The sequence below is a fragment of the Oncorhynchus clarkii genome, chromosome 19, assembly GCF_045791955.1.
Source record: "Oncorhynchus clarkii lewisi isolate Uvic-CL-2024 chromosome 19, UVic_Ocla_1.0, whole genome shotgun sequence".
In the NCBI taxonomy this organism is placed as follows: domain Eukaryota; kingdom Metazoa; phylum Chordata; class Actinopteri; order Salmoniformes; family Salmonidae; genus Oncorhynchus; species Oncorhynchus clarkii.
Genome location: NC_092165.1, coordinates 5,778,713 through 5,800,275, shown reverse-complemented (window position 1 = coordinate 5,800,275; position 21,563 = coordinate 5,778,713). Strand labels below are relative to the sequence as shown.

The window sequence follows — 21,563 nt, the reverse complement described above, 5'->3', positions numbered from 1 at the left end:
CTATAGTTTCCTCTTTAGTTTCCTCTCCTATAGTTTCCTCTCCTTTAGTTTCCTCTTTAGTTTCCTCTCCTTTAGTTTCCTCTTTAGTTTCCTCTCCTATAGTTTCCTCTTTAGTTTCCTCTCCTATAGTTTCCTCTCCTTTAGTTTCCTCTCCTATAGTTTCCTCTCTTTAGTTTCCTCTCCTATAGTTTCCTCTCTTTAGTTTCCTCTCCTATAGTTTCCTCTCCTATAGTTTCCTCTCTTTAGTTTCCTCTCCTATAGTTTCCTCTCCTATAGTTTCCTCTCCTTTAGTGTCCTCTCTATAGTTTCCTCTCCTATAGTTTCCTCTCCTATAGTTTCCTCTCCTTAGTTCCTTTATCGTCATTAAATATGAACCTGATTTCTCCACTAATTTCCTGTCATTTCCTTTCCTTTCCTTTCTATCATTCTGTTTACATCTATATAGTAGTGATTACATTGGACAGGTGACATGGAGTCCTGATAGACATCTGTCATTGTGTTTACATCTATATAGCAGTGATTACATTGGACAGGTGACATGGAGTCCTGATAGACATATGTCATTGTGTTTACATCTATATAGTAGTGATTACATTGGACAGGTGACATGGAGTCCTGATAGACATCTGTCATTGTGTTTACATCTATATAGTGGTGATTACATTGGACAGGTGACATGGAGTCCTGATAGACATCTGTCATTGTGTTTACATCTATATAGCAGTGATTACATTGGACAGGTGACATGGAGTCCTGATAGACATATGTCATTGTGTTTACATCTATATAGTAGTGATTACATTGGACAGGTGACATGGAGTCCTGATAGACATCTGTCATTGTGTTTACATCTATATAGTGGTGATTACATTGGACAGGTGACATGGAGTCCTGATAGACATCTGTCATTGTGTTTACATCTATATAGTAGTGATTACATTGGACAGGTGACATGGAGTCCTGATAGACATCTGTCATTGTGTTTACATCTATATAGTAGTGATTACATTGGACAGGTGACATGGAGTCCTGATAGACATCTGTCATTGTGTTTTCATCTATATAGCACTGATTAAATTGTCAATCAAGGAGGGGAGGCACAGAGAGGCTTCCTCATTTCCTTTCCTAATTTCCTTTCCTTTCTCTCATTTCATGCTCCTTGCTGTCCTTTAGATGCACTAAACTTGAAACTGTAGTGTAGTGGGCCATGATAGGGTAAGACTATGAGACACACTGAAATGAGACATACTGAAGTAGGAGACATACTGAAGTAGGAGACCTACTGAAAGGAGACATACTGAAAGGAGACATATTGAAAGGAGACATACTGAAAGGAGACATACTGAAAGGAGACATACTGAAATGAGACATACTGAAATGAGACATACTGAAAGGAGACGTACTGAAGTAGAAGACATACTGAAAGGAGACATACTGAAAGGAGACATACTGAAATGAGACATACTGAAATGAGACATACTGAAAGGAGACGTACTGAAGTAGAAGACATACTGAAAGGAGACATACTGAAAGGAGACATACTGAAAGGAGACATACTGAAATGAGACATACTGAAAGGAGACATACTGAAAGGAGACACTGAAGTAGGAGACATACTGAAAGGAGACATACTGAAATGAAACATACTGAAAGGAGACGTACTGAAAGGAGACATACTGAAAGGAGTCGTACTGAAAGGAGACATACTGAAGGACATACTGAAATGAGACATACTGAAGTAGGAGACATACTGAATTAGGAGACATACTGAAAGGAGACATACTGAAAGGAGACATACTGAAATGAGACATACTGAAAAGAGACATACTGAAATGAGACATACTGAAAGGAGACATACTGAAAGGAGACATACTGAAGTAGGAGACATACTGAAAGGAGACATACTGAAATGAGACATACTGAAAGGGGACATACTGAAAGGGGACATACTGAAAGGAGAAACTGAAGTTTGAGTCAGAGAATAAACCTGGATACCAACTCTGTGGCCTACAAACCTGCTGGCTGTGCTTTGTGATTTTCAAGCTTTCATTAGGCTGGTGTATAACACGAGCACTCTGTGTTATAAAAGACTAGCACAGTGGTGGAACGACAAGCCCACAAAAATGTTTTCTGTGTTTGTTCTCAGCGACATAGTTTGCCTTTCAGCTACATTAACAGTTTATAAACGTGCGTCCCGAATCGTACCATATTCCTTAAAATAGTACGCTACTTCTGCCCAGTGCATTCTGGGTCCCATTAAGAGACAGGGTTGCCATTTGACTAAAACTCACAGACACAAACAACCACAACAACAAAATACATCTATGTAATAAATCTTAATTCAGTCATTTATTTGTTGGCAAACAACTTTCACTGTTACAACGAATATTAGTTTAATGAGATCATTCAACATGGCACCCATACAAACTGAATAAATAATCCTCAATAAGAAATTGTAATAATAGTTATAATGATCGTAATAATTTAAAAAACTACCAGTGCGGATTTAATTATTCTCTCTCTCTCCCTATCTCTCTCTGTCTCTCTCTCTCTCTCTCTCTCTCTCTCTCTCTCTCCCTGTCTCTCTCTATCTCTCTCCCTGTCTCTCTCTCTCTCTCCCTGTCTCTCTTTCTCTCTCTCTCTCCCTGTCTCTCTTTCTCTCTCCCTGTCTCTCTCTCTTTCTCTCCCTGTCTCTCTTTCTCTCCCTGTCTCTCTCTCTCTCTCTCTTTCTCCCTGTCTCTCTCTCTCTCCCTGTCTCTCTTTCTCTCCCTGTCTCTCTTTCTCTCCCTGTCTCTCTCTCTCTCTCTCTCTTTCTCTCCCTGTCTCTCTTTCTCTCCCTGTCTCTCTTTCTCTCCCTGTCTCTCTTTCTCTCCCTGTCTCTCTTTCTCTCCCTGTCTCTCTCTCTTTCTCTCCCTGTCTCTCTCTCTTTCTCTCCCTGTCTCTCTTTCTCTCCCTGTCTCTCTTTCTCTCCCTGTCTCTCTTTCTCTCCCTGTCTCTCTCTCTTTCTCTCCCTGTCTCTCTTTCTCTCCCTGTCTCTCTCTCTCTCTTTCTCCCTGTCTCTCTCTCTCTCCCTGTCTCTCTCTCTCTCTTTCTCCCCGTCTCTCTCTCTCTCGCCCTGTCTCTCTCTCTGTCTTTCTCTCTCTCTCTCCCTGTCTCTCTATCTCTCTCTTTCTCTTTCTCTCTCTCCCTGTCTCTCTATCTCTCTCTCTCTCCCTGTCTCTCTCTCTGTCTCTCTCTGTCTTTCTATCTCTCGCCCTCTCTCTCCCTCTCTCTCTCTCTCTCTCTCTCTCTCTCTCGTCATCGGGGGTACAGTCCGTGGGATATACACTTCAGAAAGCTCGCCTCTTTAAATAAGTTAAACATGTTTTTGTTGGTCTCCACATTGGGGACAGAGTAGTTTCATCTCCACTATAGAATCATGTCCTCTCACAGACAGGGACCCACCTTATATAGGAATAGTGGCATTTCCCTTTTGACGAGAGACGGCTCAACCTAAAATCAGATGTATCTTTCCGATGTTTTCTCAGATGTTTTCATGTCAAAAGTTCAACCCATATCCCACGCTATCTGAGGGGGAACTTCCCCCATTACGTTTCAACTCAATATACAGGCTTCCTCTGTGATGTTTGGTTTGCGTCAACAGGAGCTATGGAGAGAGTGTGTGTGTGTGTGTGTGTGTGTGTGGGGGGGGGAGGGGGTGTTCCACCTATACAGAATCTCTGGTTTCCATATTAACCACACAACTGCCATATATAACTTTTTCCACCCCCCCCCCCCCCACCCCACCCGATGGTTCACAAATCTATACAGTGATAAAATATATATATAGATACGATTGATTTCTCAAAATAGAAGTGATGGAGATGTTTCGAGATAGAAAACGACCGAGGATGAAGTGTGTGTGTGTGTGTGTGTGTGTGTGTGTGTGTGTGTCAATCCGTAGTGATTTCCATATGTTGTCGGTAAAGAAGCAGTGAGAACGAAGGTTGTTCCTGTAAAGTGATGTGATTGGCTGAACAGGAGTTACGTCGTACAGCCGCACGGAACGACACGTTCTTCACTGTTACAGTCCCAAAGGTACAAAACGAAAAGCAGAAACACCAAGAGGTGTATCCCAGGCAGTCCTGACGCAACACTATTCTATATTCTGTACAAACACATAGAAATCATCTTAACTACCCTGTCATCTGTAGCCATGGTTACAGAATAACATTTAAAAAAAACTTACAGAAATATAAACATTCTCCCCCCCCCCCCCCCCTTCCCCCCTGGAGGGGAGAATGCATCTGTGAGCCCCCCCCCCCCCCCCCCCTGAAGGGGAGAATGCATCTGTGAGCCCCCCCCCCCCCCCCCCCCGCCCCCCCCCCCCCCCCCCGCCCTGAAGGGGAGAATGCATCTGTTTCAGTCGATTTCTAATCCTTCAACATCGAACAGTGAAGTTCAGTTGAGTCTCGTACACCTTGCAGGAACAGGAAATGTAACTTTCCACCCTCCGGTTCAGTTCAGTTCATCAGACAGGAGGAAGAGACGGTTGTAAAAACACATAGGAGCTCCTCGAACTACCCTGTCATCTGTAGCCATGGTTACAGTGTTTACAACAACATGTCGTCTTAATAAAATAGTTATGTGAGGAGGGCGGGGCTTTTATCATTACATACTCTACTCTATTGGCAGGTCGGGAAGTAGAAGAACAAGGAGAAGCCTGGCGATTGGCTAGATACTTTTGACCAGTGTCCAGGGCTTGGAAGAGCAGTCTGATGGGTTTTTGACAGTGAAAAAAGACTCAGCTAGGATCTGCTACAGGTCCATGGTAGGATGTGTCTGGGCTACGACCCAAGGAACGTCTATCAAGACAGGTGGCCTGACAGATCCTTCCCTCCTTCAGGAACTACTTCATATTTCCATTCCTGAAGAATATTCACACAAAAAAACCTCCTCTGTTTCGAGCCACCCAGTTTAGTTCGTTCTGGTCTAAATACAATCCATCTCTATCCAATCGAATCCCTCTCTCATCTCCCTTCCGGCCAATGATAGCTCAGTATCATCCCTATTGTCACTAACCACAGGAAAGAATCAGGAAGCGAGTGCGTTCAACCAGGCCTTCATTGGTCAGCGCCAACTGTCAATCAATCATCAACATAAAACTATTCTGGGAGGCGGGACTAAAAAAGAAGGTGGGACCCGGAAAATAAGGGGTTTAGAGTCTTCTCATTGGTCTATAGGCTCGTGACCAGTTGGGAGGGGTCAACGGGGGTCAGGGGCTCCTCGGGCGACGAATCAGAATCCTCCTTGTTGACAGGTACCATGTAGCCGTCGCTGCCCCCCCGCCCCATCTGGTAGTAATGGTGGAGCTGGTGGAGGTGGTTCCTGGACCCCAGGTTTGGCATGCTCTTATAGTAAACATCATCCGCCTCCGGCCCCGGTCCGCTCCCGGTACTGCTGGTACCGGCCTGAATCTCCCCGCTGTCGTCCATCTCGCCGTCCGCTAACCCGTTCATCTGCCCGTGACTACCGTGGCCGTCCGGTAGATCCGTTAACACGGGCATGGAGGTGTACAGAGAGTTTCTGTGATTGGGTGACTGCGGCGTCTCGTCCGTCTGCTCGTTGGTCAGGAGGGGGAAGAAGCTCTCGCTGGTCTCCTGGGGGATGCGCCGGGGGTGGGAGAAGTTATGGGGGGGCGGGGGAGGAGGGTGAGGGTGGGGGAGGCTGTCCGGGGGAGGCAGAGGGCGGGGCGGGAGGAGGGGGGCGTTCGACTCCTCCCTTATAATCTCCAATCCCAAATTCTCATCCAATGGGAAGGCAGCGTTGGGGTTATCCAGCACCATGTGACTAACGTCGACGCCGTCGTTACTCAAGTCGTAGTCACGGTTACTCCCGCCGCCGACTACGCCACCAATTCCGATTCCGTTACTGCCGTTACCGACCAGGCCGCCCGCGTTGCCGGTGCCATTACCGATGTTGACCATCTTGTTCATCAGGTTGTGGTTGCGTTCGGTGGTCGCCGAGCGTTGGTGGTTGTTCAAGTAGGAAGGGGCGTAGTTGGACGTTAACTCTCTGAGGATCTGCTTTTCTAACGTCGTCGTCGTCTCCTTGTGGTTGCCGTAGGTACTGTAACCGCCGACGCCGCCTCGTTCCAGAATCTGGACGCCGTCGCCGAGGTAGTCGCCGCTCGCCGCGCTGTAGTTGTTGCCGTGGTTACCGTTGAGAGGGAGCGTATCCATGACGCTGGTGTCTCGCGCGTTGTTTAGGATTCCCTCTGTGGAAAACGGTAAACAAACGCAATTATTAGAAGAAACAAAGTTAAGCAATAAAACTTTAAATTGTCTATTGTTCGGTGTTCGGTGTAGTAAATATTGTTCATATTGTTCGGTGTAGTAAATATTGTTCATATTGTTCGGTGTAGTAAATATTGTTCATATTGTTCGGTGTAGTAAATATTGTTCATATTGTTCGATGTTCGGTGTAGTAAATATTGTTCGGTGTAGTAAATATTGTTCGGTATAGTAAATATTGTTCGGTGTAGTAAATATTGTTCGGTATAGTAAATATTGTTCGGTATAGTAAATATTGTTCGGTGTAGTAAATATTGTTCGGTGTAGTAAATATTGTTCGGTATAGTAAATATTGTTCGGTGTAGTAAATATTGTTCATATTGTTCGGTGTAGTAAATATTGTTCATATTGTTCGGTGTAGTAAATATTGTTCATATTGTTCGGTGTTCGGTGTAGTAAATATTGTTCGGTGTAGTAAAAATTGTTCGGTATAGTAAATATTGTTCGGTGTAGTAAATATTGTTCGGTATAGTAAATATTGTTCGGTATAGTAAATATTGTTCGGTGTAGTAAATATTGTTCGGTGTAGTAAATATTGTTCGGTATAGTAAATATTGTTCGGTGTAGTAAATATTGTTTGGTGTAGTAAATATTGTTCGGTATAGTAAATATTGTTCGGTGTAGTAAATATTGTTCGGTATAGTAAATATTGTTCGGTATAGTAAATATTGTTCGGTGTAGTAAATATTGTTCGGTGTAGTAAATATTGTTCGGAATAGTAAATATTGTTCGGTGTAGTAAATATTGTTCGGTATAGTAAATATTGTTCGGTATAGTAAATATTGTTCGGTGTAGTAAATATTGTTCGGTGTAGTAAATATTGTTCGGTGTAGTAAATATTGTTCGGTGTAGTAAATATTGTTCGGTATAGTAAATATTGTTCGGTGTAGTAAATATTGTTCATATTGTTCGGTATAGTAAATATTGTTCATATTGTTCGGTTTTCGGTGTAGTAAATATTGTTCGGTGTAGTAAATATTGTTCGGTGTAGTAAATATTGTTCGGTGTAGTAAAGATTGTTCGGTATAGTAAATATTGTTCGGTGTAGTAAATATTGTTCATATTGTTCGGTGTAGTAAATATTGTTCGGTGTAGTAAATATTGTTCGGTGTAGTAAATATTGTTCATATTGTTCGGTGTAGTAAATATTGTTTGGTGTAGTAAATATTGTTCATATTGTTCGGTGTAGTAAATATTGTTCGGTGTAGTAAATATTGTTCGGTGTAGTAAATATTGTTCATATTGTTCGGTATAGTAAATATTGTTCGGTGTAGTAAATATTGTTCATATTGTTCGGTATAGTAAATATTGTTTGGTATAGTAAATATTGTTTGGTGTAGTAAATATTGTTCATATTGTTCGGTATAGTAAATATTGTTCGGTGTAGTAAATATTGTTTGGTATAGTAAAGATTGTTGGGTATATTAAATATTGTTCGGTGTAGTAAATATTGTTTGGTATAGTAAATATTGTTCGGTATAGTAAATATTGTTTGGTGTAGTAAATATTGTTCATATTGTTCGGTATAGTAAATATTGTTCGGTGTAGTAAATATTGTTTGGTATAGTAAAGATTGTTCGGTATAGTAAATATTGTTTGGTGTAGTAAATATTGTTCATATTGTTCGGTATAGTAAATATTGTTCGGTGTAGTAAATATTGTTTGGTATAGTAAATATTGTTCGGTATAGTAAATATTGTTTGGTGTAGTAAATATTGTTCATATTGTTCGGTATAGTAAATATTGTTCGGTGTAGTAAATATTGTTTGGTATAGTAAATATTGTTCGGTGTAGTAAATATTGTTCGGTATAGTAAATATTGTTCGGTGTAGTAAAGATTGTTCGGTATAGTAAATATTGTTCGGTGTAGTAAATATTGTTCATATTGTTCGGTATAGTAAATATTGTTCGGTGTAGTAAATATTGTTCATATTGTTCGGTGTAGTAAATATTGTTCGGTGTAGTAAATATTGTTCGGTGTAGTAAATATTGTTCATATTGTTCGGTGTAGTAAATATTGTTTGGTGTAGTAAATATTGTTCATATTGTTCGGTGTAGTAAATATTGTTCGGTGTAGTAAATATTGTTCGGTGTAGTAAATATTGTTCATATTGTTCGGTATAGTAAATATTGTTCGGTGTAGTAAATATTGTTCATATTGTTCGGTATAGTAAATATTGTTTGGTATAGTAAATATTGTTTGGTGTAGTAAATATTGTTCATATTGTTCGGTATAGTAAATATTGTTCATATTGTTCGGTGTAGTAAATATTGTTCATATTGTTCGGTGTAGTAAATATTGTTCATATTGTTCGGTGTTCGGTGTAGTAAATATTGTTCGGTGTAGTAAATATTGTTCGGTATAGTAAATATTGTTCGGTGTAGTAAATATTGTTCGGTATAGTAAATATTGTTCGGTATAGTAAATATTGTTTGGTGTAGTAAATATTGTTCGGTGTAGTAAATATTGTTCGGTGTAGTAAATATTGTTCGGTATAGTAAATATTGTTCGGTATAGTAAATATTGTTCGGTGTAGTAAATATTGTTCGGTGTAGTAAATATTGTTCGGTATAGTAAATATTGTTCGGTGTAGTAAATATTGTTCGGAATAGTAAATATTGTTCGGTATAGTAAATATTGTTCGGTGTAGTAAATATTGTTCGGTGTAGTAAATATTGTTCGGTGTAGTAAATATTGTTCGGTGTAGTAAATATTGTTCGGTATAGTAAATATTGTTCGGTGTAGTAAATATTGTTCGTATTGTTCGGTATAGTAAATATTGTTCATATTGTTCGGTGTTCGGTGTAGTAAATATTGTTCGGTGTAGTAAATATTGTTCGGTGTAGTAAATATTGTTCGGTGTAGTAAATATTGTTCGGTGTAGTAAAGATTGTTCGGTATAGTAAATATTGTTCGGTGTAGTAAATATTGTTCATATTGTTCGGTATAGTAAATATTGTTCGGTGTAGTAAATATTGTTCATATTGTTCGGTGTAGTAAATATTGTTCGGTGTAGTAAATATTGTTCGGTGTAGTAAATATTGTTCATATTGTTCGGTGTAGTAAATATTGTTTGGTGTAGTAAATATTGTTCATATTGTTCGGTGTAGTAAATATTGTTCGGTGTAGTAAATATTGTTCGGTGTAGTAAATATTGTTCATATTGTTCGGTGTAGTAAATATTGTTCATATTGTTCGGTATAGTAAATATTGTTTGGTATAGTAAATATTGTTTGGTGTAGTAAATATTGTTCATATTGTTCGGTATAGTAAATATTGTTCGGTGTAGTAAATATTGTTTGGTATAGTAAAGATTGTTCGGTATAGTAAATATTGTTCGGTGTAGTAAATATTGTTTGGTATAGTAAATATTGTTCGGTATAGTAAATATTGTTTGGTGTAGTAAATATTGTTCATATTGTTCGGTATAGTAAATATTGTTCGGTGTAGTAAATATAGTTTGGTATAGTAAAGATTGTTCGGTATAGTAAATATTGTTTGGTGTAGTAAATATTGTTCATATTGTTCGGTATAGTAAATATTGTTCGGTGTAGTAAATATTGTTTGGTATAGTAAATATTGTTCGGTATAGTAAATATTGTTTGGTGTAGTAAATATTGTTCATATTGTTCGGTATAGTAAATATTGTTCGGTGTAGTAAATATTGTTTGGTATAGTAAATATTGTTCGGTGTAGTAAATATTGTTCGGTATAGTAAATATTGTTCGGTGTAGTAAAGATTGTTCGGTATAGTAAATATTGTTCGGTGTAGTAAATATTGTTCATATTGTTCGGTATAGTAAATATTGTTCGGTGTAGTAAATATTGTTCATATTGTTCGGTGTAGTAAATATTGTTCGGTGTAGTAAATATTGTTCGGTGTAGTAAATATTGTTGATATTGTTCGGTGTAGTAAATATTGTTTGGTGTAGTAAATATTGTTCATATTGTTCGGTGTAGTAAATATTTTTCGGTGTAGTAAATATTGTTCGGTGTAGTAAATATTGTTCATATTGTTCAGTATAGTAAATATTGTTCGGTGTAGTAAATATTGTTCATATTGTTCGGTATAGTAAATATTGTTTGGTATAGTAAATATTGTTTGGTGTAGTAAATATTGTTCATATTGTTCGGTATAGTAAATATTGTTCGGTGTAGTAAATATTGTTTGGTATAGTAAAGATTGTTCGGTATAGTAAATATTGTTCGGTGTAGTAAATATTGTTTGGTATAGTAAATATTGTTCGGTATAGTAAATATTGTTTGGTGTAGTAAATATTGTTCATATTTTTAGGTATAGTAAATATTGTTCGGTGTAGTAAATATTGTTTGGTATAGTAAAGATTGTTCGGTATAGTAAATATTGTTTGGTGTAGTAAATATTGTTCATATTGTTCGGTATAGTAAATATTGTTCGGTGTAGTAAATATTGTTTGGTATAGTAAATATTGTTCGGTATAGTAAATATTGTTTGGTGTAGTAAATATTGTTCATATTGTTCGGTATAGTAAATATTGTTCGGTGTAGTAAATATTGTTTGGTATAGTAAATATTGTTTGGTGTAGTAAATATTGTTCATATTGTTCGGTATAGTAAATATTGTTCGGTGTAGTAAATATTGTTTGGTATAGTAAATATTGTTTGGTGTAGTAAATATTGTTCATATTGTTTGGTATAGTAAATATTGTTCATATTGTTTGGTATAGTAAATATTGTTCGGTATAATAAATATTGTTTGGTATAGTAAATATTGTTTGGTATAGTAAATATTGTTCGGTATAATAAATATTGTTTGGTATAGTAAATATTGTTCGGTATAGTAAATATTGTTCGGTGTAGTAAATATTGTTCGGTGTAGTAAATATTGTTCGGTATAGTAAATATTGTTCGGTATAGTAAATATTGTTCGGTATAGTAAATATTGTTCGGTGTAGTAAATAGCTAGGTATTTGTAAGCGTATTTGACATCCATAGTGGTAGGTTGATATCAGATGTTCGGTGTAGTAAATATTGTTCGGTGTAGTAAATAGCTAGGTATTTGTAAGCGTATTTGACATCCATAGTGGTAGGTTGATATCAGATGTTCGGTGTAGTAAATATTGTTCGGTGTAGTAAATATTGTTCGGTGTAGTAAATAGCTAGTTATTTGTAAGCGTATTTGACATCCATAGTGGTAGGTTGATATCAGATGTTCGGTGTAGTAAATAGCTAGGTATTTGTAAGCGTATTTGACATCCATAGTGGTAGGTTGATATCAGATGTTCGGTGTAGTAAATATTGTTCGGTGTAGTAAATAGCTAGGTATTTGTAAGCGTATTTGACATCCATAGTGGTAGGTTGATATCAGATGTTCGGTGTAGTAAATATTGTTCGGTGTAGTAAATAGCTAGGTATTTGTAAGCGTATTTGACATCCATAGTGGTAGGTTGATATCAGATGTTCGGTATAGTAAATATTGTTCGGTGTAGTAAATAGCTAGGTATTTGTAAGCGTATTTGACATCCATAGTGGTAGGTTGATATCAGATGTTCGGTGTAGTAAATAGCTAGGTATTTGTAAGCGTATTTGACATCCATAGTGGTAGGTTGATATCAGATGTTCGGTGTAGTAAATATTGTTCGGTGTAGTAAATAGCTAGGTATTTGTAAGCGTATTTGACATCCATAGTGGTAGGTTGATATCAGATGTTCGGTGTAGTAAATATTGTTCGGTATAGTAAATATTGTTCGGTGTAGTAAATAGCTAGGTATTTGTAAGCGTATTTGACATCCATAGTGGTAGGTTGATATCAGATGTTCGGTATAGTAAATATTGTTCGGTATAGTAAATATTGTTCGTGTAGTAAATAGCTAGGTATTTGTAAGCATATTTGACATCCATAGTGGTAGGTTGATATCAGATGTTCGGTGTAGTAAATAGCTAGGTATTTGTAAGCGTATTTGACATCCATAGTGGTAGGTTGATATCAGATGTTCGGTGTAGTAAATATTGTTCGGTGTAGTAAATAGCTAGGTATTTGTAAGCGTATTTGACATCCATAGTGGTAGGTTGATATCAGATGTTCGGTTAGTAAAGGTGATTACTTGTGTCTCTGTAGGGGGCTATGGGACAGCGTGAGAGAGAAACAGAGAGAAACACAAAACCGTGAGTAAAGACAGACACAGATAGATACAAAAACAGTGTGTATGGAGAAAGGACTAAACACACAAGGAATGGTATCGTGTTTAGTAGTAAGGCCTCGTCTTCAACACCCAGTCTACTGCGTTTGGTTACAAACTGAACGGTTCACATGGTCTGTCTTCAGGATCAATCCAACTTCTCCCACAGTACAACACTGTCACATACTAACAACACAAATGAACAGAACCCACGTAAAACGCTGAAAACAGATGATGCAATACAGCAAGCGCAAAAACCTTTACCAGACGAAAAGCATAACACAACAACACAAAACACACAGAGCATTCGTAGAGCATTCGTAGAGCATTCATAGAGCACTCATAGAGCATTCATAGAGCATTCATAGAGCACTCATAGAGCACTCATAGAGCATTCATAGTGCGCTCATGTAGCATTCATAGAGCACTCATAGAGCATTCATATAGCACTCATAGAGCACTCATAGAGCATTCATAGAGCACTCATAGAGCACTCATATAGCATTCATAGAGCGCTCATATAGCATTCATAGAGCACTCATATAGCATTCATAGAGCACTCATTGAGCATTCAAAGAGCATTCATAGAGCACTCATATAGCACCCATATAGCATTCATAGAGCACTCATAAAGCATTCATAGAGCATTCATAAAGTATTCATAGAGCACTCATAGAGCATTCATAGAGCATTCATAGAGCACTCAAGGAGCACTCATAGAGCATTCATAGAGCACTCAAAGAGCACTCATAGAGCATTCATAGAGCACTCATAAAGCATTCATAGAGCATTCATAAAGTATTCATAGAGCACTCATAGAGCACTCATAGAGCATTCATAGAGCGCTCATATAGCATTCATAGAGCACTCATAAAGCATTCATAGAGCATTCATAGAGCACTCATAGAGCGCTCATATAGCATTCATAGAGCGCTCATATAGCATTCATAGAGCACTCATAGAGCATTCATAGAGCACTCATTGAGCATTCATAGAGCATTCATAGAGCACTCAGAGAGCACCCATATAGCATTCATAAAGTATTCATATAGCACTCATAGAGCATTCATAGAGCACTCAAAGAGCACTCATATAGCATTCATAGAGCACTCAGAGCACTCAAAGAGCACTCATTGAGCATTCATAGAGCATTCATAAACCACTCATAGAGCATTCATAGAGCATTCATAGCTCATAAAACAGACAGAGAATCCCACCAAACAGCACAAGCACTCATAGATCCCAGATGATTCGTTAATGTTTACGTTGAATCTGAGACTGATAACTTACACGTTTAGGTCATAAATCTAAAAGGTGAACTAAATAACTTAAGTTAAAACGTATGTGTTTTGAGACCAATGACCAATGGGACAGGCCGGTGATATCTCACAACATGATTGGTTGGTCTCATCTGGGAGTCATTTTCACAGGCATGCAGACAGAATCATGAGCAGTGGCGGCCATTTTTAGAATCAAGGACCCATCAAAATCAATTATATATTTGTAAAAAAAAATGTGAAAAGTGAAATGCATTTGCACAGTCCAAGGGTCAAGGGTCAAGAAGAATGTGATCATTTGCAAGTCCAGTGAAACAATAACTCAAAACAATAAAGTGCAGGAAGTGATCAAAAGTGATCAAACTTCTTCACAAAAAGAACAATCATTAAAATGAAGTGGGAAATAGGGATCATAGGTTATACATAGGAATGTGTGTGTCACACCTTGTGTGTTGTACATGCCAGCCACGTTGGGGTTGTTACAGACTGCTTGGTGGTTGGTGTCCCCCAGCAGAGAGTTATAACGATGGTTAGAACCATGGGGATGAAGGAGAGTATTAGTTAACAGATGATTAGCCATCGCTCCTAGTGGAGGCAGAGAGAGAGACAGAGAGAGAGAGAGACAGAGAGACAGAGAGAGAGAGAGAGAGACAGAGAGAGAGAGAGACAGAGAGAGAGAGAGACAGAGAGAGACAGAGAGAGAAAGAGAGGGAGAGAGAGCGACAGAGAGACAGAGAGAGAGAGAGAGAGACAGAGAGAGAGAGAGACAGAGAGACAGAGAGACAGAGACAGAGAGACAGAGAGACAGAGAGAGAGAGAGACAGAGAGAGACAGAGAAAGAGAGAGACAGAGAGAGAAAGAGAGGAGTGTAGTGATAGAGTGGGTGTGAGAGAGAGCATGAAAGGAAGAGACAGAGAAGACATGTAAATCAATCAGGCAAACACAGTTGAAGTGAACACCCCAGACAGACATAAGCTTGCCAGTCATTCCTGCAGCCTTTCTCTAGTGAATTGTAGAGTAACCACCCATGACTGTATGTGTTAGTCAGAGACATGGTCGTTGCATTTGTTCATGTTCAGTCCTGTGACCTTCACCAAGTTAGATCCTAGGTATTGTCTTAAACTCTTACGTTGTATTTTATTTTATTGAACTTTTATTTAACTAGGCAAGTCGGTTAAGAACAAATTATTATTTACAATGACGGCCTACCCCCGGGCCAAACCTGGACGGCGGTGGGCCAATTGTGCGCCGCTCTATGGGACTCCCAATCACGGCCGGTTGTGATACAGCCTGGATTCGAACCAGGTACTGTAGTGACGCCTCTAGCACTGAGATGCCGTTACATTACATAATGTATAATTCAGTGGTCTCAAACACATGGTTTACGGGACACATCAGGTCCGGCAAGTAGGATTGTTATGGTACATTTCCCAAGGATTTCCTGCTTATTCCCTGCCGTTACTCTGAATTTTCCAAACAGGATTTCTGGAAAACCTGTGAAATGTGGGAAAGTTACAGGATAATTTGCAACCCTACCTGCATGTCACATTATGCTGAATCACAGAGTGACTTGTAATTCCTATTGGAATCCCAGCCAGAGTTAGGAAATATCCCAATATCCTGCATTCATAATGACTGAATCCAGCCAGAGTTAGGAAATATCCCAATATCCTGCATTCATAATGACTGAATCCCAGCCAGGGTTAGGAAATAGCCCAATATCCTGCATTCATAATGACTGAACCCAGCCAGAGTTAGGAAATATCCCAATATCCTGCATTCATAATGACTGAACTCAGCGAGAGTTAGGAAATATCCCAATATCCTGCATTCATAATGACTGAACTCAGCGAGAGTTAGGAAATATCCCAATATCCTGCATTCATAATGACTGAATCCCAGCCAGGGTTAGGAAATATCCCAATATCCTGCATTCATAATGACTGAATCCCAGCCAGAGTTAGGAAATATCCCAATATCCTGCATTCATAATGACTGTCAGGGCTGGAACCATTGTGAGGAGATTGTAAAGCCATTTAAACTGGGAACAACCATTTCAGTAACGGGCGTAAAACTAACGAACGCTTCCAACACGCCGGCAGCTTCATTGCTCAGACTAGTACACAAGCATCATCTGGATGTCATGACGCTGTCGGTGTGTTTGGAGCCGTAACCGATTGGATTCGTTTGGAAAAATATATGTCATTTATATTTTGTTGTAGCTTAAAGATCAATCAATCAATCAATCAATCAATCAATCAATCAATGTACATGTAAAAACACAGATGTAGATACAAAACAAATATAGAAAGACCACTGGTCAGACTGGTCAGACTGGTTAGACTTGTCAGACTGGTTAGACTGGTCAGACTGGTTAGACTGGTCAGACTGGTTAGACAGGTCAGACTGGTTAGACTGGTCAGACTGGTCAGACTGGTTAGACTGGTCAGACTGGATAGACTGTCAGACTGGTCAGACTGGTTAGACTGGTCAGACTGGTCACACTGGTCAGACTGGTTACACTGGTCAGACTGGTTAGACTGGTCAGACTGGTTGGAGAGGTCAGACTGGTCAGACTGGTCAGACTGGTTGGAGAGGTCAGACTGGTCAGACTGGTCAGACAGGTTAGACTGGTCAGACTGGTTAGACTGGTCAGACTGGTCAGACTGGTTAGACAGGTTAGACTGGTCAGACTGGTTAGACTGGTCAGACTGGTCAGACTGGTTAGACAGGTTAGACTGGTCAGACTGGTCAGACTGGTCAGACTAGGAGGAATAAGATGAAGAGTCAGAGTCTGGTTCATCTGTTTCAATAGGTAGCACTGTTGCTCCATTATACAGTCACATGGAATAAATAACTGGAATAGCTAGCCATCTGCCCCAGTTATAGGGAATAAATAACTGGAATAACTAGCCATCTGCCCCAGTTATAGGGAATAAATAACTGGAATAACTAGCCATCTGCCCCAGTTATAGGGAATAAATAACTGGAATAACTAGCCATCTGCCCCAGTTATAGGGAATAACTAACTGGAATAACTATCCATCTGCCCCAGTTATAGGGAATAAATAACTGGAATAGCTAGCCATCTGCCCCAGTTATAGGGAATAAATAACAGGAATAACTAGCCATCTGCCCCAGTTATAGGGAATAGTGGGCCAGTCTTAGTGTAGTGGGCCATTCTTAGTGCAGTGGGCCAGTCTTAGTGTAGTGGGACAGTCTTAGTGTAGTGGGCCAGTCTTAGTGTAGTGGGCCAGTCTTAGTGTAGTGGGCCAGTCTTAGTGCAGTGGGCCAGTCTTAGTGTAGTGGGACAGTCTTAGTGAAGTGGGCCAGTCTTAGTGTAGTGGGCCAGTCTTAGTGTATTGGGCCAGTCTTAGTGTAGTGGGCCAGTCTTAGTGTAGTGGGCCAGTCTTAGTGTACTGGGCCATTCTTAGTGTACTTGGCCAGTCTTAGTGTAGTGGGCCAGTCTTCACACACTTAGTGGGCCAGTCTTAGTGTAGTGGGCCAGTCTTATTGTAGTGAGCCAGTCTTAGTGCAGTGGGCCAGTCTTAGTGTAGTGGGCCAGTCTTAGTGTAGTGGGCCAGTCTTAGTGCAGTGGGCCAGTCTTAGTGCAGTGGGCCAGTCTTAGTGTACTGGGCCAGTCTTAGTGTAGTGGGCCAGTCTTAGTGTAGTGGGCCAGTCTTAGTGCAGTGGGCCAGTCTTAGTGTAGTGGGCCAGTCTTAGTGTAGTGGGCCAGTCTTAGTGTAGTGGGCCAGTCTTAGTGCAGTGGGCCAGTCTTAGTGCACTGGGCCAGTCTTAGTGTAGTGGGCCAGTCTTAGTGTAGTGGGCCAGTCTTAGTGCAGTGGGCCAGTCTTAGTGTAGTGGGCCAGTCTTAGTGTAGTGGGCCAGTCTTAGTGTAGAGGACCAGTCTTAGTGTAGAGGACCAGTCTTAGTGTAGTGGGCCAGTCTTCACACACTTAGTGGGCCAGTCTTAGTGTAGTGGGCCAGTCTTAGTGTAGTGGACCAGTCTTAGTGTAGTGGACCAGTCTTAGTGCAGTGGGCCAGTCTTAGTGTAGTGGGCCAGTCTTAGTGTAGAGGGCCAGTCTTAGTGTAGTGGGCCATGCCAAAGACTTCCTCTCTTCTGTCCTTCATAGAGGAAGTGACATCAGCAGTGGGCTAACGATAGCATTAAGAGGAACTTATATAAACTTCTATTTACTCTGTCAGCGCATTATAAATAACAGTATTATTGTTATACTGAATAGGTAGTAGTATCCTTGGTTACCTCTGTTGAGTGTGGCTGAGCTGTTGATGTCTCCTGTCATAAAGGATGACTCCTGTTTCCTCACTGTATCGTTCCACATCCTCCTGATACGACTCTGATGGAGGGATGAATGGGGGAGCGAGGGAGGGAGGGATGAATGGGGGAGGGAGAGAAGGAAGGGGGAGGGAGGGAGGGAGAGAAGGAAGGGGGAGGGAGGGAAGAGGGGAGGAGAGGGAAGGAGAGAAGGAGGGGGGAGGGAGGGAGGGAGGGAGGGAAGAGGGGAGGAGAGGGAAGGAGGGAAGGAAGGGGGAGGGAGGGAGGGAGGGAGAGAAGAGGGGAGGAGAGGGAAGGAGGGAAGGAAGGGGGAGGGAGGGAGGGAGGGAGGGAGGGAGGGAAGAGGGGAGGAGAGGGAAGGAGGGAGGAGAGGGAAGGAGAGAAGGAAGGGGGAGGGAGGGAAGAGGGGAGGAGAGGGAAGGAGAGAAGGAAGGGGGAGGCAGGGAAGAGGGGAGGAAAGGAGAGGGAGGGAGAGAAGGAAGAGGGGAGGAGAGGAGAGGGAGGGAGAGAAGGAAGGGGGATGAAGGGAAGGAGAGAATGAAGGGGGGAGGGAGGGAAAGAGGGGAGGAGAGAAGGAAGGGGGAAGGTAGAGAGAGAGAGACAGGGATAAAAGGTGACTTTCCAAGGTGACTTTCCAAGATAACATTCCAAGACTTCTAGAATCAGAAGTCAGAGTTAAAGCTGAATCTGATTGTACTGTAGGTTAGTCCAACGGGTGTGCTGGACCTGGTCTCACCTGGGAGTCTTCTGTGGAGTAGCGTCCAGGTGTACAGGCAGGCAAGATGACCTGCGACCCCGTGGAGTATCGTCCTGGGGTTCGAGACGTGGTGTGGTTCTTTCCAGAGGACGAGATGGAGGTCTCTACACTCTTACCACTGCAGCAGTGGGAACGCAAACACTTCCCATACTCCTTACGCACCTGGAGAGGGGAGACAGGGACACACAGCGGTGTTATGGAGGGAAACAGGTGTGTTAGGAAGGATACAGGTGTGTTATGGAGGGAAATAGGTGTGTTATGGATGAAAACAGGTGTGTTATGGAGGGAAACAGGTGTGTTAGGAAGGATACAGGTGTGTTAGGAAGGATACAGGTGTTATGGATGGAAACAGGTGTGTTATGGCGGGAAACAGGTGTGTTAGAAAGGATACAGGTGTGTTAGGAAGGATACAGGTGTGTTATGGAAGGATACAGGTGTGTTAGGAAGGATACAGGTGTGTTAGGAAGGATACAGGTGTGTTATGGATGGAAACAGGTGTGTTATGGAGGGAAACAGGTGTGTTAGGAAGGATACAGGTGTGTTAGGAAGGATACAGGTGTGTTATGGAGGGAAACAGGTGTGTTAGGAAGGATACAGGTGTGTTATGGAGGGAAACAGGTGTGTTATGGAGGGAAACAGGTGTGTTAGGAAGGATACAGGCGTGTTAGGAAGGATACAGGTGTTAGGAAGGATACAGGTGTGTTAGGAAGGAAACAGGTGTGTTAGGAAGGAAACAGGTGTTAGGAAGGATACAGGTGTTAGGAAGGATACAGGTGTGTTATGGAAGGATACAGCTGTGTTATGGAGGGAAACAGGTGTGTTATGGAGGGAAACAGGTGTGTTATGGAGGGAAACAGGTGTGTTAGGAAGGATACAGCTGTGTTATGGAGGGAACAGGTGTGTTAGGAAGGATACAGGTGTTAGGAAGGATACAGCTGTGTTATGGAGGGAAACAGGTGTGTTAGGAAGGATACAGATGTTAGGAAGGATACAGCTGTGTTATGGAGGGAAACAGGTGTGTTAGGAAGGATACAGGTGTTAGGAAGGATACAGCAGTGTTATGGAAGGATACAGGTGTGTTAGGAAGGATACAGGTGTGTTAGGAAGGATACAGGTGTGTTATGGAGGAAAACAGGTGTGTTATGGAGGGAAACAGGTGTGTTAGGAAGGATACAGGTGTGTTAGGAAGGAAAAAGGTGTGTTATGGAGGGAAACAGGTGTGTTAGGAAGGAAACAGGTGTGTTATGGAGGGAAACAGGTGTGTTAGGAAGGATACAGGCGTGTTAGGAAGGATACAGGTGTGTTATGGAGGGAAACAGGTGTGTTATGGAGGGAAACATGTGTGTTATGGAGGGAAACAGGTGTTAGGAAGGATACAGGTGTTAGGAAGGATACAGGTGTGTTAGGAAGGAAACAGGTGTGTTAGGAAGGACACAGGTGTTAGGAAGGATACAGGTGTTAGGAAGGATACAGGTGTTAGGAAGGATACAGGTGTTAGGAAGGATACAGGTGTTAGGAAGGATACAGGTGTGTTAGGAAGGATACAGGTGTGTTAGGAAGGATACAGGTGTGTTAGGAAGGATACAGGTGTGTTATGGAGGGAAACAGGTATGTTAGAAAGGATACAGGTGTGTTAGGAAGGAAGCAGGTGTGTTAGGAAGGATACAGGTGTTAGGAAGGATACAGGTATTAGGAAGGATACAGCTGTGTTATGGAGGGAAACAGGTGTGTTAGGAAGGATACAGGTGTGTTATGGAAGGATACAGCTGTGTTATGGAGGGAAACAGGTGTGTTATGGAGGGAAACAGGTGTGTTATGGAGGGAAACATGTGTGTTAGGAAGGATACAGCTGTGTTATGGAGGGAAACAGGTGTGTTAGGAAGGATACAGATGTTAGGAAGGATACAGCTGTGTTATGGAGGGAAACAGGTGTGTTAGGAAGGATACAAGTGTTAGGTAGGATACAGCAGTGTTATGGAAGGATACAGGTGTGTTAGGAAGGATACAGGTGTGTTAGGAAGGATACGGGTGTTAGGAAGGATACAGGTGTGTTAGAAAGGATACAGGTGTTAGGAAGGATAAAGGTGTGTTAGGAAGGATACAGGTGTGTTAGGAAGGATACAGGTGTGTTAGGAAGGATACAGGTGTGTTAGGAAGCATACAGGTGTGTTAGGAAGCATACAGGTATGTTAGGAAGGACACAAGTGTGTTAGGAAGCATACAGGTGTGTTATGGAAGGATACAGGTATGTTAGGAAGGATACAGGTGTGTTAGGAAGGATACAGGTGTGTTAGGAAGCATACAGGTGTGTTATGGAAGGATACAGGTGTGTTATGGAATGATACAGGTGTGTTAGGAAGGATACAGGTGTGTTAGGAAGGATACAGGTGTGTTAGGAATGATACAGGTGTGTTATGGAAGGATACAGGTATGTTAGGAAGGATACAGGTGTGTTAGGAAGGATACAGGTGTGTTAGGAAGCATACAGGTGTGTTATGGAAGGATACAGGTGTGTTATGGAATGATACAGGTGTGTTAGGAAGGATACAGGTGTGTTAGGAAGGATACAGGTGTGTTAGGAATGATACAGGTGTGTTATGGAAGGATACAGGTATGTTAGGAAGGATACAGGTGTGTTAGGAAGGATACAGGTATGTTAGGAAGGACACAAGTGTGTTAGGAAGGATACAGGTGTGTTAGGAAGGATACAGGTGTTAGGAAGGATACAGGTGTTAGGAAGG

General features: G+C 41.1%; 1 protein-coding gene across 1 annotated transcript in view; it reads right to left on the bottom strand.

The window, feature by feature from the left end:
* Nucleotides 1-4,372: 4,372 nt before the first annotated feature.
* Nucleotides 4,373-21,563, bottom strand: part of LOC139375518 (adhesion G protein-coupled receptor L3-like) — a 161,510-nt gene continuing 144,319 nt past the window's right edge. Inside the window, exons 19-23 of the mRNA XM_071117350.1 lie at nt 18,802-18,984; nt 18,033-18,126; nt 14,213-14,353; nt 12,417-12,434; nt 4,373-6,256 (exon numbers count right to left, since the gene is read on the bottom strand). Of these exons, the coding sequence (XP_070973451.1) occupies nt 5,217-6,256; nt 12,417-12,434; nt 14,213-14,353; nt 18,033-18,126; nt 18,802-18,984 (1,476 nt within the window). The 3' untranslated portion in view covers nt 4,373-5,216. The remainder of the gene's footprint in view (nt 6,257-12,416; nt 12,435-14,212; nt 14,354-18,032; nt 18,127-18,801; nt 18,985-21,563) is intronic.